This window comes from Corythoichthys intestinalis, chromosome 18, assembly GCF_030265065.1.
Source record: "Corythoichthys intestinalis isolate RoL2023-P3 chromosome 18, ASM3026506v1, whole genome shotgun sequence".
Lineage (NCBI taxonomy): Eukaryota > Metazoa > Chordata > Actinopteri > Syngnathiformes > Syngnathidae > Corythoichthys > Corythoichthys intestinalis.
Window position 1 is genome coordinate 31,579,287 of NC_080412.1, and position 18,260 is coordinate 31,597,546.

Consider the following 18,260-nt stretch of genomic DNA (forward strand, 5'->3'; position numbering starts at 1 on the left):
GTTATGGCAAGGAAAGATTGGTACATATAGAACAATATATAAAAGTGGTTAAAAAGATATATTTTTTCATTTTAATCATTAAAACGTAGCCAATGTTGACCCCAGAATTCCCGAGCCTCGACGTGTTCCTTGAACGTCTCTATGGAGCACGTGTGCCGCCTTCTGGAAGTCTCTTTCTCTGCTTCCTTCTCGCTGTCGGGCCTTTCCTCTCGGCTTCCGACTTTCTTTCGCTGGTTGTGTGCTTCGCCATGGCAGCCGTCAAAGCTCTAAACCCGAAGGCGGAGGTGGCCAGGGCCCAGGCCGCCCTGGCGGTCAACATAAGCGCCGCCCGGGGACTCCAGGACGTCCTCAAGACCAACTTGGGCCCGAAAGGCACCATGAAGATGTGGGTTCCGAAAGACCGTCCGGTCGGCCTTTGTGCGCGTGTTACGCGGGTGCATAATGCTAAGCTAAGTGGCTAAGTAGCCATAGTGTTGTATCGCCTCTTTCTCTTGTGCTTTCTGCTTGTGCACTCTATCCCGGAATCGTCAAGTATGAGTGTAACTTTCTGCATAGCATTAACTTAGTTGGCGAGTTCATTCTTTTGAGGCCACGTGAAGCTAATGCTAACAAATGCTAACTCCGTGCCGGCGCACGTTGCTCTACCTGCAGAGTCATGATCTGCGTTAGCATAATGCTAATCTTCTCAGAAGCGGCGTCTTTTCTATTTCTTTGAACCATTACTAGCCAAGTATTTTAAAATATATCTCTGTATGCGCTGAAATGTCAAGTCTTAATTTAATGCTTTTGCTGATTTGTGCAGGCTGGTTTCTGGGTCAGGAGACATCAAGCTGACTAAAGATGGAAACGTTCTCTTACACGAGATGGTAATTGCACACTGATGGTTGTTTTTATCTAAGTGACGGCAATATACTTCCAGTCTGTTTCAACTGTGAATGCCTATCAAAATTGAAATGTGCTTTTCTATCTAAAACAAGTGTTTTGAGTCCTGATTTTTCATGTTTATCTCAGCAAATTCAGCACCCGACAGCTTCGCTCATCGCCAAAGTGGCCACCGCCCAGGATGACATCACGGGTGACGGGACCACCTCCAACGTCCTCATCATCGGCGAGCTGCTCAAGCAGGCTGACCTCTACGTTTCAGAGGTAGCGCACACAAACGCAAGCTGGAATTAGTTTCTTTGGGTTCACCAGTTGGCGTGTGTCAGGGCCTGCACCCGAGGATTGTGGCAGAGGGCTTCGAGTCGGCCAAAGAGAAAGCGCTGGCTGTGCTGGAAGAAGTCAAAGTGACCCGTCAGATGGATAGGGAGACCCTCCTGGAGGTGGCACGGACTTCCCTCAGGACCAAAGTCCATGCCGAGCTGGCTGACTTGCTCACTGAGGTGCCGATTGAATGAGTTTGCGAGATTATTTTTTATTTATTAATTTTTTTTGTAACGTGACAATAGGTCGCCTCGTGTCAATGTGCTTCTTTATGCATCCCCAGGCAGTGGTGGATGCCGTGCTGACCATCGCTAAGCCCAACGAGCCCATCGACTTGTACATGGTGGAGATCATGGAGATGAAACACAAGACTGACTGCGACACACAGTGAGTGCATGCATGAAAATTGCTCACCTTTCGGCAAAATTCGCCGTTTTGAAGTCAAAAGTGGTGACCTACGTGAATTGTGTGGATCCAAGGAGAAAATTTTTGTGGGTGTGGGGGGGGGTCATAATTCCATGTAACTAACTAATGACATGTTTTATTGAAGTTGCTAAGCCTGTCGCGATATGCAATGAGTCCATTTGTCGCAAGGTAAATAAAAATGAGGGCGATAATTTTCACGTCTGCGCTTATCACCGCGTGCGTGCATACATACATTTGTGCGTGCGTGTAGTAGGCCTGAACGATATTGGAAAAAAATATTGGTGCGATTTTTGGGGGGTGGTTTGCGATATATTGCGACATAAATTTTTTCTTTTTTTTTTAAAGAAATTTTTACTAGATGACTTGAATAGCTGTTTGGAAATACTTTGGATGACTCGTCATGACAACAGTGTACAGTATTCCATTGTTTTTCGCGGTTAATCGGGACCAGAACCCGCCGCGATAAGTGAAAAACCGCGAAGTAGCGCACGTCCTTGCGATGGGACTATCGCGCATGTGCACATCTCGATGGCGATGTTTAAACCATATATCGTTCAGGCTTAGCGTGTCGAGAACATATGAGACTCCAGGTCATTTTACAGATGTTTATTGGTAATCAACACGTCGTAGAATTACAGTTCAGACATACAAAATAAGGAAACACGTGTATATTAAACACTGTAAACGTTAGCATTGCTACATTGAGACTAATGGGGAAAAAAAGACAACCTACTTTAGCCTGCTGTAAAACATTAGCAGTCTTGTCCGAAACACAAACTTGTGGTTAAAAGGTGACACTTCAAACATAAAAAATCGCTGGTTAACAGCATTTGCATATGAAAAAATGAAAAGGAAAAAAAAATTGAGTGACACCGCAAGCAATGACGATATGTGCTTTTTTTGCGGAGCGTGAAGCTGTTAGCGGTTTAGCGAACGGACTTCCGGTGAACATATCAAAATAAAAGCATGCCACGTTCTTATAAATAACGATTTCTGGAGTTAATCCCGCATACTTCAGAATTAATACTATAATATGGAAATACTGTGATACTACAGAATTCAGATTTTACACTAAGAATAGCTTTAAATAACACCCTTTTTGAAAAATGATTGGCAATGAATATTATAATTCTTATAATACTTTTTTATATAGTACTATACTATAATAAAAATGCTTGGTATTTTTTTTTTCAAAATTGTTTTGAATAATGTTGGGAAGGCGAAGTCAGTGTTCTGAATCTGTTTATACTGCATTCTTTTGCACTAGTAAATGCTATCAACATTTGACCTCTTTGTTTATGTGTGATTAATTATTATTTACATGTTTACAATAAAGAATGTGTTTTTGTGAATTAATAAGCGTCAACAAAAATTTCATAGCTAAATTAGTAAAAAGTCGACTAATCATAAAAATAGTCGGCTGACTAATAGGGAGAAGATTAGTTGTTTGGGACAGCCCTACGGGAACATACTGTATTTCCTCCACACCCTTCTCACCTTTTTAACCCCTGACCAATATTCATGCCTGGAGTGGGCAACGACGCGTGGGATACGTTGGGCGTTTCTGACTAGTGCTGCAACGATTAATCGATTAACTCGAGTAATTTGATTAGAAAAAAGACTCGAATTAAATTTTGCCCCCTCGAGTATTCGTTTAAAGTGGTGTTGTAATGGTTTGTTTTGAAAGTGTTTAGTTTTATCAATTTGGGTGGATACCCTGCCCTCTTGGTAACAGTGAATATGGTATAACTCATTTCACATGGCTAAATCCAGCTGCTCCCAGTTAAGACCAACATAAGCTGTTTTTGTTTCTAATGCAGTTGTAATTTAGTTTATAGGTATGTTTAGACTTTTTTTGTGGGAGTATGTGTTTGAACCATTTGTTAAGAGCATTGCTTTAAAAAAAAAAAAAGTTAGCATTTTATACCATTTAAGCTAGCGGACTTTGCTATGTACAGGGTGACCCAAAAAAAAGTTTACACTCAGTTGACTGCTTGTTTAAAAGCCATTGAAACATATCTAAATAGGTTGTCATGCTTAACTCATTTGCTCCCGGAACCGTATAAATACGTTTTATTTTTAAATGCTCAACTGTCCCACAACCGTATTCATAAGTCTTTTGCGTTTTTTTTTTATAAGAAGCATATATAGCTTCCGCTGTATCTGAGAAACAAAGAAAAACGCTCCAAACCAATTTTAAAGCAATAAAACTGGCCACTGGAGGGCAGTAGCGCATTTTGGAAGACTAGACAAGCCGATTCAACAGCAGTGAACGGCTGGCCAGCATTGTCAAAGCGCTGGCGGATTGAGCCCAGGCGGCGCTCCGACCGGACAAAACAACGAGAGGACGCCTGGGACACCAGGCGCTGGACGATCGTGCAAAACGAGTGAAACCCCCCGTGGAGCGGCTCGCCTAGCAGACCCCGCAGAAATGCAAAAATAATCCATCTTTGTGAGACAGACAACGATGAGGGAAAAGTTTACACAGCTGATGTGGCGACAACGGCGTCATCTCGGCGACAAACCGTCATCTCTCAGTTGTTGCGTGTGAATAAATTGGTACTATTCTATCTAAAGCTCTATTTGTCTGGTTGTTCATAGTATTTTGTAAAAGGAAAACATTATTCAGATGTTTGGGATGTAACTAATGCAAAAAACAGCTTTGTTAAAGTCAAAGTTATGTTTGAAATGTATGCGTTTACAAAAAGCTCATTTTCTCCGTTTTTTCATCAGAAATTGGAAAATTGCTCAAACTAAGCTATTTTCTAATGCTGATTTCTAAAGAATGGAAAAAGATACAAACTTACTTTTTTTTTCTGCTGAAAGAAGAGAGTCCAATCTTTCTTTTGGTGGGTTCAAAGTTTATATAGCAATAGAACAGAATTTTCTGTGGGCCTTGCAAAATCAGTCAAAATCCAGAAAAAACGGCCGGGAGCGAAGGGCCTTGCTCTGGTGAAAATGGCTGGGAGTGAAAGAGTTAAGTGATTCATTAAGGTCACTCAATGCAGCTGGTAATCTCTCGTCTCTACAATTCCTGTGCTTCTGCTGAAAATGAAGAAAACTTCAGCTGTACCTGAATTGCTGTGTGCCGGTCTGACACCTACTGAGATTGCAGCAAATCTGAGAATATCCAGATGTGCAGTCTACAAAGTTAAAAAGAAGCTGAAAGATACTGGAACAGCCTCACGAAAACCTGGGTCTGGAAGTGCCGATCTGTGCGGACCAAAAAGTTGATTGACAAGGTGATATGTGGCCACCCCAGAGTCCAGATCTCAATCCCCTGGATTATAGTATATGGGCAACTGTGGAGGACGGTGCCTGTAAGAAGCCACAAACCTCTGTGGCAGCCTTGGAGAGGTCCATTGTTAGATCTTGGGAAAAGATGACAGCATCCTACATAAAGAAGCGTTCCGCAGGCGCCTGGAGGCTGTTGTGACACTTAAGGGAGGACACATTGAAAAATAGTGTACTGTACATGTTCTTTACAATAATGTATAATTTGTGATTAAATTCTAATTCTAAGATGAATAAACATGGCATTTAAGTTGTATTATGGCAGTGTAAACTTTTTTTTTTGGGTCACCCTGTAGGTCAGCCAATTGTTCTTTTGTTGTACTTAGATCCTCATTTATTTATTTTTTTATACCTTTTGAGGCTCATCTCGGGCATTTTAACTTTTTGCGTTCCTTATCCGATTATTTGAACTAAATAGTGCATCGATTATTTGACTACTAAAATAATCGATAGCTGCAGCCCTATTTCTTACTCATTTCTGCTCGCAGACTGATCCGAGGCCTGGTGCTGGACCACGGGGCGCGGCACCCCGACATGAAGAAGCGGGTGGAGGACGCCTTTGTGCTGACGTGCAACGTGTCGCTGGAGTACGAGAAGACTGAGGTCAACTCGGGCTTTTTCTACAAAAGCGCCGAAGAGCGCGAGAAGTTCGTGGTCGCAGAGAGGAAGTATATTATGGAACGCGTCGCCAAGATCGTCGCCTTCAAGAAGCGGATGTGCGCCGACGGCGATAAGGCCTTTGTTGTCATCAACCAAAAGGTACCGCACATGACGCTCGCTGCTTGTAATTGTGTCACGAGTACCAAAATTAAATATTTAGGCAATTTATTGGCGCAAAACGGGAAAATCAAAGATTACCCTTGAATCGAAAACAACAAACTGCAAAGGTTTAGTATTTTCAAGCTTAGTTAAATCACAGATGAAATTTGAACCACTAGCTAAAATATGGGTAGATTTCTAACATATTACAAGCAGGGTTGGTCGGAACGGTCCGCAACGCTGTTCCGGTATAAGATTCGGGGCCGAAGAAAAAAAGAAAGCTTGTTGAATTGATGCGATTAAAAAAAAAAAAAATGCAATGCATCAGAAAAATGATCAAATCTTTAAGATCAAGGAAAGAGTTGAGGAGGCTTATTATATTTGATTTAATTTGCTCTAATGGGGAGGTTCAGAACATCTTACACTTTGGACTCACTACTACTTATTCATTTCCTTAAAATTTAAAAAAGTAAATGGTTGCGCGACCTTCAAAATATATTCCATTTCACTGTGCATAATGTCATTTGTACTGATTCTTGTGAATGTTTATTTAAAAAAAACAAAGTAAATGTTTACATTAACGCCAATTTTAATGTACATCCTATGTTCTTACGTAGTTAAAATTACAATTTTGCATTTAGATGTGATGAAATTAGAGAAAAATTACAAGATGGGGGTTGAGGATACTGCTGTTTTTGTTAAGTTTTATTTTGCAAATCATTAAATGAAAATCAGTTTTTTTATGTCTTATAGGAATAACAATGCCAAAAGCAGTTTTCTTTGCATTTCAGTGGTTGAAGGAATCAGAGAGTTTCGGCAAGAAATTCTAGCCACTTTCACCCCTGGTTGCAAGGGTTAAACGTGTAATGAATTTTCAAAATAGAAAAAAACAAATGTTGACATGAATAAACATTTTTTTTAAAAAATTGACATACCTATAATAAATGTATAAATTAAAAAAAAAATGTATATACAGTGGTACCTCGACATACGATCGTGTCGACACAGGATCTTTTCGACATCAGACGTAAAATTTGACTCTCCATTAGTTTCTACATCCGACGACATGCTCGAAATACGACGATTTATGAAAGCCCCGCAATTTTTGTTTTCCCGCAAGACGGACGCACGGCGGATTTTCTCGTGAGAGAAATCAACATGGTTTCCAAGAATGTTAGTGCAGGTGGTGAAAAAAGGAAAAAGGTGAGGCTTACCATTGAAATTAAGATGGAAATGATAAAAAATATGAGCGTGGCCATGACCTGGCTCGACAATACGGCGGTAGAATGTCTAAGACCTCGACGGTCCTCTGACCTTCATTTGCTAGGCTTTATAAGTTAGGGTGACAATTATTATGATTGTAAAATCGCCAGCTTCGTCAGGTTTTAATCATTTATTTCAGAACTTGCGCAACGCAACATGCCTACTGTCCGCCTCAGCTGAGCAAAAAAGTAAAAAGTTCTCTTTCACTCTTTTTGAAATGGGAGGGTGGCAGCGAATGAACATTCGAATTCGTTCATTCGCTGCCATCCCTCCCACTTCAAATGGATTAAACGTCTATGGCCGTCAGTGGTAGCCAATGCCAGGCAGTGAGGTAATTTTAGGCCATTTAAGGTCATTTACCTGTCGATGTTCAGTTACTACTTGTTGCTATTGAGGTATTTTATGGGTCACTTCTAGAGGCGTGCGAAATTTCCGATTCTTAGATTATTCGCGATTCGGCCGTGGAAGATTCGAGAACGATTCACAAATATCCAAATTCCTATTATTGAATTATAACAGGTAAAGCGGAGGTAAAACACAGTCAGCGCGGTCTTTGGGACGCAATGAGGAACGGACCGAGAGTAAATATCATGTTCAACTCATGCCGCTAGATAAAAAAACAATCATACCTGACTGCGGCCGACAGCCGCTACAAACAACGCTAGTTGCTACAAACATACGACTACAGTAGATATCATATATATATGTAGAACTAGATGCAAAATGAAAGACGTCGGTATTAGAACATGTATTATTGAACAGAGACGCGATATGACACTTTCCGGCATAAGTAAGCAGCCGCCATCTTAAGGCAGTAGACCTCTCTAGAAGGCTCTGTTGTAGCGAACCGAATTAACTTTTTATCTAAAATACTCCTAAATCGGCAGAATCTTGTCTTGAATCTATCTTTAAATGATGAAATAGTTTTAAAACTTTGACAAAAGTAGACAGAAGGGAAATTATAGAATAACGGGAGCAATTTTAACAACTGTAACAGTTGATTCGCAACATTAAATTAATTGAATGTTGTTTAAAGCTGCAGATACAGAATGGGGACTGGAGATTTTTATTAACTGTTCTTTTTGTATATTTGTTTACTGTTATATGTTAACTTGATACTGAAATCGTAGTTTGGTTTAGCCTGAGAGGATTTTTGAACAATTTTGGAACTAATGTATAAAACATTTAAAAAAAAAAAAAAAAAAAAGGGGGGGGGGTGGTGCATCAGTAATCGTTTTATAATCGAATTGGAGCCTCCGAATCGTAATTGTAATCGAATCGTTAGGTGCCCAAAGATTCCCAGCTCTAGTCACTTCCTGTTGATTTGGAGTTACAGAACAGGAAGTGACCTGGGAATCACCTAAATGAATAGGCAGTGACTCAAACTCAACAGGAAAAGACCTATGAATGCCCGAAATGAACCGCAACTGACCTGTAAATGCCCTGAAAACCCCCAGTCTAAACAGATTGGGTGTCGTGCACCGTCAATGCAGCCTTAGAGTTAACTGAGACACTATTATGGTGGAAGATTTTGGTAAACTTGTTGGTTCACTTTATTATTTTTTTTTTTATAGACATTGACACCTTTTTAAAACGATATCTCGATTCTTGGCAGGAAAATAACCTTTTGTGATACAAAGTGTCACGATATATCACCATTTCGATATTTTGTCACACCCCTACAAATAAAACGTATAATTTGGGTTTCCTTTCGGGCTCAGGCAAGCAAATCAAGTTAATTGATCAGGCTCGGGCCGCATCGGGCATTAAGACCCGCGGGCCGGTCGGGTCGGGCTGTATTTTTTAGGCCCAGTCTAACTTCTAGCGTCATGTAATGTTAGCATACCGTACACCTATTCAGCCTGTTGTTCTCTATTGTATTTGAAATTGCCTTTCAAGATAACATGTCTGTTCTTGGTGCTGGATTCTATCAAATAAATTTCCCCCAAAAAATGCGACTTATACTCCGGTGCGACTTATGTTTTTTTCCTTTTCATTGCACATTTTTTGCCTGGTGCGACTTATACTCAGGTGCGATGTATAGTCCGAAAAATACGGTATTATTGTTATTACTTTCATTATATTTTTATTCATAATCTATTTGTTTTACTCTGTGTAATTGCTATTTTCAATAGTACCAGTAGTATTTATTCTTAAGGATTTAGTGTAGGTTTTCGGGCTGTGGAACGAATTAATGAAATAATAATGTTTTCTAACGGGAAAATCCTGGTCGACATATGACCATTTAGCTTCGTATGTAGAGGGTACCACTGTAAATTAATCTTGAAGTGGAAAATTTACTGACTTGTATATATGTAATTTTGTCACTCCTGGTATATTAAAGACAGCTCTTATTTCTGACGTTTTTGTTTTTTTTTTCCTTTGTATTTCAGGGTATTGACCCTTACTCTCTGGATGCCCTTGCCAAGGAAGGCATTGTTGCCCTGCGTAGAGCCAAGAGGAGGAACATGGAAAGGTTTGCTTTAGAAAACTTGATTTATTTTGTCTTGCGGCATATGCTCTGTAGCACAGCGAACACCCGAGGGCGCCACCTTGGCGTTCCTCGGCCTGACAAGCTTGTGCAACATCAACTTTGGTCTTTTCCTCTCCGCCGGATAGCATCACGCTTCTCTCCGGCGTATTCAGTTGACCAAAACAATCTATTTTTGAGTTTTGAATCTAAAGAATGCAGTGGTCATTTCATTGTTTGTGGACCGGCAGGCTGACATTGGCTTGCGGGGGCATTGCCATGAACTCGGTGGACGACCTCACGCCAGAATGTTTGGGTCACGCCGGGCTGGTGTATGAGCACACGCTGGTGAGTTGATGTAGATAAAGCTGTGTGCAGTTTTCTTTTATCCTCTAAAAAAACAAAATATTTTCAGGGTGAGGAGAAATTCACATTCATTGAGAAGTGCGAAAACCCTCGCTCGGTGACGCTGCTCATAAAAGGTCCTAATAAGCACACGCTGACGCAGATCAAAGACGCCGTCAGGGACGGACTGCGCGCTGTAAAGAATGCCATCCAAGACGGTCGGTTGCGTCACACCGCACGCGGTGGCCATTTTGTGTACACACTGCAGTGGTTGACGTTCTCCCTGGTTGTCATCAGGTTGCGTAGTGCCGGGCGCGGGCGCCTTGGAAGTGGCGTTGGCTGACGCGTTGGTCAAGCATAAAGCCAGCGTGAAGGGACGAGCGCAACTCGGCGTGCAGGCCTTTGCTGACGCCCTCCTCGTCATTCCTAAGGTCTGGACTTCCTTCTCATTGTCCATGTGTCACTTTAACACAACATTAACCCCTTGTTGTCTTAATTTTCATTTAGCAAATATACATAAAGCATTGGAGAAATGCATCAGTAAATAGTATCAATTAGAGGTCGACCGATATGGGATTTGCTGGCTGAAGTGGCTGGGGAGAGGGAAGTCTGGGCTTCCCTTCTGAAGCTGCTGCCCTGCGAACCAACCTCAGCTTAGCGGGAGAAAATGGATGGATGGATGGATGGACCTGAGACTTAAATCATTAATTCGGTCTAGTGCTACCAAACCAACAAAAGCAGCACTTCTTTTTATGATTATACATTATTTTCAAATAATTAAACTCACCAGGGCGTCACAATGAGAAGTAAACAAGTGAGAGTTTAAGAGGATGTACTATGCTAATGCTAGGAGTTACATTTATGGAGTGTAAGGATCACTCGGTAAACACCTTTTAAAGGCTAAAGCAACATTGAATATCCTTATGCAAGATTTTAAAAATCTTATATTTACAAAACAGGCAAGCCTGAAGCTTCCTGTTGCAGCCTGCTTTCTATGAAGGTAGATTTGTCTTTATTATTCAATCAAAAAAAAGTCGGTTCAATCAAAAAAAGTCACTTCAATCAAAATATATTTTCAATCAAAAAAGTCACTTCAATAAAGTTTCAATGCAAAAATTTGAAGAAAAAAAATGCATTTGAAAACTGCTTTTCTTTGATTTTTTTTTTTCAATTATGTTTTTATTGAAACAACTTTTTGGATTGGAGTACTGATAATGTTATACGTTTAGGCCACATTTTGGCTACGATATCTGTGTCTTTATTATTCAATCAAAAAATAAGTTGCTTCAAACAAAAAAATATTATCAAAAGAAAAATCACTTAAAGAATTTCAATCATAGAAAAAAAGTTTTTGAATGTGGAAAAAAATAATCGAGACTAAAAAATTTGCATTTGAACACTTGATTTCTCATTGAAAATGTTTTCTTTGATTGAAGCAATCCTTTTTGTTTGGGCCATATGGGTAGAACGTTTGTGTCTAAATCATTCAATCCCCCCAAAAAGTTGCTTCAATGCAAAAAAATATTTTCAAAGAAAAAATTCATTTGCAAAAGTAAAATGGCCCCCCATATATATATTTTTATTTTTTTTTTAATTTATGAAAGTGTCTTTTTTTTTTTTTTGGAAGTGCAAAATGTTTCCAAATACCTTTTTTTGATTGAAGAGGAAAAAATTTGAAGGAACTTATGGCGGAAAACACTCAGGTGACTTGAAGTTCCGCTCTGACACCCCCAATTTAGCCAACTTTCAAAATTGTCCGATATGCATGTGTGATACATCATTGGAAAGCTTAAAATCTCAATATTCTGGGGGAAGAAAAAATTTGAACAGGAGGGCATTTTGGGGGGAAAAAATTTTTTTTGAACAGCAAAACCCTACCTGGAGGTGAGAGCACGCGAGAGCAGAATTACAGACGCCATGACTTTAACGAGATATTATCGCGTACTTACTTTGTTTCGATCCAAAAACTCCATGTAGCATGTATCACTGAGTGTCAAGACACAGCTGTGAATGGCCACAGCTGGATTTTTAGGGGATTTTATGGGTGAAACAATATAACAAGGGTCGCGATGCAGAAATCGCACACATCAAGGAGTGGTCGAGATTTTCTTTTTCATATATTTACCCTTTAAAAAAATTTTTTTCAATTTTTCTTTGTGTGGATTGATTATTTATCAACTAACATATTGGATAAAATGCAACAGTAACAAAGAAAATACAATTAAGCGATAGTTATGAGGTAGATATCCGTGACTTTTTTTACAGACGCAATTTTATTCATTGTGATATAGTTTGTTTAAAAGTTTAAAATATTTGAGTGAATAATTTTTTAAAGTCATTTTTTCTTTTTTAAACGAAACAGACTTCAATTAATGATTCTAAGCTTAAAAACGACAGACATATTGAATAATAAATATCATTAATTACCTTCGTTTTATGGCTGGGTTGAAACAAGCGGTTGCGCGACGTCTGTAAACGGGGATTTTCAGGGTAAAACGGACATATTAAAAATAGTTTGGGGGCTTCATGCGCCATGAATCTGCTATGGCAGCATATAGACATTGTTCTATCAAACGCAATAGTTGTTTTGGCTTAAAATACAGCAGTTTCTTTTAAAGAGGAGTGCTAGAGCAGAAACTGCTTTTTCAGTCTTGTCTGTTTTCCGCCTTACCCATATTTTAGTCATTTCAAAATGTGTTTGACGTCATCTAGATTTAGTGGACGATTACTCAAAATGTTTTTGTAAAATTCAAGTTTTCGTCCAAAAAAAAAAAAAAAAAAAAATTATTTAAATTTTGACACAGATGTTCACTTCCCGCAAAGACAAATCTAGCTCCATACCTTTCAAGCTGCTGCAGGGTCCTTCTGGGGTCCTACCATCAGTCAGCGGCGGCCACAGTTGCACACACAGATGCCGGATCCAAATTTTTTTGCCGGCTTATTTTGTTTGTTAATGGGTCAATGTTGGAATGAAGTCTATATATCTCCCTGGAAAAAAGTACTAAATATTAAAAATGACATTGATAAATACAGCAAAAGTGAGAAAAAAATCCCAAAATATTTGTATTTCTATTTAAAAAGTTTTAATTATGCAATTTTTTTATTTATTTATTTATTTTAATGAATTGTTATATCTCAGATTTTCAAATTTATGTTTTATGGACTCATGTATTCTCCAATTTTTCCAACTCATTGGCTGCCATTGGTGGTGATAGACGTTCAATCCAATTTGAGTTGGGGGTGGGGGGCTGTCAGTGATTATGTTGCCACCACCCCAGTCATATTGGATTGGACTTCTATGGCTGTCAATGAAATAGTCAAATATAAATTTAGACATCAAGGTATGAACAATTTTTTTGGCCTTTAATGAGATGACTGTGGCGTCACGTTGATAATTTTCGAGGTCGCACGGCGAACACCTGAGGTTGCCATTGTGGCGTTCCCCAGCCTAAAGTGCACGTGCAATATCAACTTTGGTCTTTACCTCTCCGCTAGAGAGTTTCACGCTTCTCTCCGGCGTATTCAGTTGACCAAAACAAACACGGCAAAAAAATAAGCAAATGGCACTGAAAAGGTTTAAATTCAGGAACATGTGCTGTACGGTCAGATGTCGAGTTAACGTTTCAAAATTTTTCCAAATCCACAAACAGGTTCTGGCCCAGAACTCGGGCTACGACCCCCAGGAAACGCTTGTGAAGCTGCAGACAGAGTTGAAAGCATCCGGTGGGCAACTGGTGGGCGTCGACCTGAGCTCAGGTGAGCAACAATACTTTTGGGTAAGGGCACTGTAACATTTCAATTAAAAAGTCAAACGCCGGGTGTTTCAGGGGAGCCGATGGTGGCAAGCGAGGCGGGCGTGTGGGACAACTACAGCGTCAAGAAGCAACTTCTTCACTCTTGGTAAACAAATGCCTCCTTTGCGTCGTTTTTGTGGAGCATTTTTGTAACTGTTTTTGTGTCTGCAGTACGGTGATTGCCAGCAACATCTTGCTGGTGGATGAGATCATGCGCGCTGGAATGTCTTCCCTCAGAGGTTAAAGGTCAAAGTTGACAAACTCAAAAGGCACTCAGAAGTTCACAACCCCCCCCCCCTTTTTTTTTTTTTTTTTTTTTTTTTTACTTTGTCAACCGGGATTAGTTTATTTATCACATACTGTTTGATTGTAAAAAGAGAAGCACTGTCGCCAGCTTGTGTGTGCACCCATTAAACCTGTTCTTCAGCAGCTTTTCAGTGACTTGAATTCATTTAGATGTCGTTTGAGATACAGTTACAAATCATTACATGCTGTGAAAAGAATGAAAAATAAAATCCAGCTAGTTTTTCTTTCCAATATTGCAGTTTTTTTTTTTTTTTTTTTTTTTAATCCCACATGGTGGTTGGTGAAGAAATGATGACTGCTTTCCTCATTACATAATTTTAATGTCCAACATCTCTGAAATATTCAAAGCAGTTCAAAGGTCTTGTCAAAAATAAGTGTTCGGTATCACGAAAAATGGGCCACCTGGATCCCATGTTCTTAAAATGGAATACAGTGATCCCTCGCTACTTCGCACTTCAAACTTTGCGCCCTCAGTCCATCGCGCAGGGGTTAATTTGTGCTGGATCCTGTTGGTACAGGATCCGGCACCTCTTGATTTTGGCCTCCCTGTGTTCCGGGACTTAGTTGGGCAGATCCGGCACCTCGCGTGTGACATAAAAAAAATTAAAAAGCTTTGGAAATTTGCAGCATCTGAGGAGCAAGCAGCCAGGATGAAACGGTATTTCAACATGCCAAAAAGACAGTTGCATTTACTGTCTTTTTTCAAAAAGAAGGAAGACGGTTCAAAACGAGTCAGAAAAGCAGCAACCGGGGATGAGGGCAGCTGCAGCAATCATGCTAATGGGTGCAGCAGGAGGCTAGCGCCGCAGCAGCAAGCCAGGTTCACGGACAGCCAGCCAAGCTGGGGCAGGAGGCTGCTACCGTGGCAGCAGCTGGTCAGGTTCAGTGCCACCTGGAGTGGGTGCCAGCGTGGACTACTAACAGCCGGAGAAATAGTCCAGCACCCTGGCATCAGTTAGCCCGGAAGAGCAGCCGGAGCAAAAAGTGGGAACCGCGACATCAGCTCGCTTACAGGAAGATTCAGAAGGAGAGGAGAGCGCGCTGAGCGGAGAAGAATGTGGGACCTCCAGCGTCAGGTCAGGGATGGGATGCACAACTGTTCGGACAGCAGCTTGGTACAAGGTGAAGCAGACTTATTACCAGCATTCTCGTACCACTAATGACAACAGCATGAAGTGTACTATTGCGATTATATAACTGACCACAACATTCAAATCAGTATAAAATGTGTTTATAATTTGAGGTAATTTGCTGTCGAACGTTTTCTGATTTCACCTTTCACAGAAAGTAGTTCCTTTGCCTACAATGTTACTCCATGTTGTCCTAGCAACCGTCAACAAACTGCGGTCTTCACACTTAACTGCCAATATTAGGTTAATGCATAAAAGCGATACCGTTTGGAATTCTTTTCAATTTATTTGCTTAAATGGGCCTATACAATAATTACAACTGTGTTATTGGAATGAATTATTATAGAAAGTATTATGAATTAACGGATAAACGTTAGTAAACCACAGATTCAAGGCACAAATACTGTATAACGACGTAATGATACAATTGGTGATGACTCATCACCAAATATCATCACCAAACCTAATTTTTTAATTAAACATGATAAAATACAGATGAGCTGTCCCGAGCCGATCGTGTATTCTCACTCTCGCGTCTTCCCTCCCTGTCCCTGCTCTTTGTTCGTCAGGCACTGCACTGGAGTAGCTTATTAAAGTTAACGATGCTGACAGATGTTTGTGTTTGATTTTGTCAGAGTCACGAATTTCAAAAGCGCCGCATGCGTCAATCATTCTTTAACGTGTTTAACAGTTGCTGTGGCATCTCATTGTGTGTAAGTGAGAGGATTTGAGTAGACTCGCTCACTGTAGCAGTTAATAAGGAAAAGCATTTTTGTATGACATTATTTTTGTCTAAAAATAATTTGGCGGGACAGCAACATGTTTAAAACATAATTATTACATTTGAAGTTCTTAAAAACATTTATTAAAATACATGTATTTTTAAATTATACTTTTTTTTCTTTAATTATGCTTTGGGGGAAAAAGTCGAAAAAAAAAAACATGTCTTTTATGTATTCCTTTCCAATGCTAAATCTGAAATACATTGAACACATTTTTTTTTTTTTTTTTTTTTTTTTTTTTTTTTTTTTGAGGGGAGGGGGCGCTACTTCGCGGTTTTTCCCTTATCGTGGTGGGTTCTGGTTCCTATTAACCGCGAAAAAACGAGGGATCACTGTATATGTACGTATTCTATATATATATATACATACATACAGTGTGTATATACATATATATATATATATACATACTGTATGTAATGTGGTCTATTAAGTATGGAAGAGAAAAATAACTTATTAGGAAACCTAAATGTAGCGGGGTGTTTGTACAAACTTGGTAATGTAATTGCATACTTACCTATAAAGTTGTTCTATATCAGGGGTCCCCAAACTTTTTCCTGTGAGGGCCACATAACCCTTCTCTTCTCTGATGAGGGGCCGGGGTCAGTTTGTAACAGAAAAAGTGTGACGATTGCAGGAGTGCCTAAATGTAAAAATGTATTGTTTTTCAGAAAGCCACAATCAAATAACCCTTTCTGGATTCTTCACGGAACCAAAGTAAATAAAATAAAAATGATATAATATAATATAGTATAATATAATATAATATAATATAATTAGGGCTGTCAAACGATTAAAATTTTTAAGCGAGTTAATCACAGCTTAAAAATTAATCGTAATTAATCGCAATTCAAACATCTCTAAAATATGCCTTATTTTTCTGTAAATTATTGTTGGAATGGAAAGATAAGACACAAGACGGATATACAGTATACATTCAACATACTGTACATAAGTACTGTATTTGTTTATTATAACAATAAATCAACAAGATGGCATTAACATTAATATTCTGTCAAAGCAATCCCTGGATAGAAAGACTTGTAGTTCTTAAAAGATAGATTTTAGTACAAATTATAGAAATTTTATGTTAAAACCCCTCTTAATGTTTTCGTTTTAATAAAATTGGTAAAATTTTCAATCAAAAAAATTAACTAGTAGCTCACCATTGTTGATGTCAAGAATTACACAATGCTCATGGTGCATAAAATCAGTCGCACCCAAGCGCCAGCAGAGGGAGACAAAAAACACAAGTAACAAGTGGACATGACACTGCTGTCATTTTAATCTGTTTGAGCGGGGCATATGCGTTAATTGCGTCAAATATTTTAACGTGATTAATGAAAAAAATTAATTACCACCCGTTAACGCGATAACTTTGACAGCCCTTAATATAATATAATATTATATAATATAATATAATCAGGGGTGCACATAATTTTTTTGCCCAGGTTCTCAGAGGAGGACCTGGAGATGTGACTTGGTCCTCATTGAGCTTGAGAGCCGACCCACCTGATGCGATAAATTTATGACAAGCTTTACTTAGAGCCAATTAACTTTGATTAATTATATTAACAGTTAATGCTTGATTAACATCAACTGGCACAACAAAATTGCCATTACTTTGAAGTGAAATGTAAAGAAATAAACATAAAAGCACCAATTCAAAATAAAGGGCATTATGCGGCTCCCACATTAACTCCAAGCCTTTTTAAAAGTGGGATGTCCTCCTCATAAGACCTCATTGAACGTGCATGTTTAGCTTTGTAAAATGCGAGCAAAAACACGTTTGTCAGTGCATGTCGCTGTTCATTACCTTTATTCCGCCCTATTCCGCCACATGTCCATAGGGCGAGTGGGGTCCTGTTTGACATCGATAGTTTGCTTAATTGCCACATGCTCTCTGTTTTTTTCGTGCTTTTCAAAGTTTGGATGGCTGAAATTCTTTGACCCTACATAAAATGCGTTGCTCTAATCGGCGACATTGGGATTCTCATGGCACATTTTGTACCGCATTTCCGTGCGAGCATCATTCGCTTCTAGCCATGGTACCTCCTGTAGCCACTTTTCAGCAAAAGTCCTTTTTTTCGGTAGCTCCGGTGACGTCTCTGTCGTCTGTCTGTCTTTTGACGGGGGTGGGGGAACACGGAAGTAATTACTCAGTGTGGCCTGCCTCATCGACATTTTGAGAAGTTATTTTCTCGTGTCCGCCGCAAATAGAGTGGTCAGCCATCGGTACGCAAAAGCGTATGGAAGCCATTGAGGGCCAGCGCGTTTGTCTACGTCCAGTACGCATGTGCGGACCACTTATGTGCACCCCTGAATATAATATAATATAATATAATATAATATAATATAATATAATATAATATAATATAATATAATATCATGTAATATAATATAATATAATAATACTGTATTAATTAAATAGATAATAACCAAATAACCATTGCTCAGTTCTTCACAGAAAAAAGCCAGGACATAAATAACT

General features: G+C 39.3%; 1 protein-coding gene across 1 annotated transcript; it reads left to right on the forward strand.

Moving 5' to 3' along the window:
- The first annotated feature begins 154 nt into the window (after positions 1-154).
- cct6a (chaperonin containing TCP1, subunit 6A (zeta 1)) lies at positions 155-14,060 on the forward strand. Its single transcript, XM_057821075.1, has 13 exons — positions 155-385; positions 803-866; positions 1,012-1,146; positions 1,209-1,382; positions 1,487-1,590; positions 5,412-5,682; positions 9,339-9,421; positions 9,667-9,763; positions 9,831-9,978; positions 10,058-10,191; positions 13,411-13,516; positions 13,588-13,660; positions 13,726-14,060. Exons 1-13 carry the CDS (start codon positions 249-251, stop codon positions 13,796-13,798), a joined length of 1,599 nt encoding a protein of 532 aa, XP_057677058.1. The 5' UTR covers positions 155-248; the 3' UTR covers positions 13,799-14,060.
- The last annotated feature ends 4,200 nt before the right edge of the window (positions 14,061-18,260 follow it).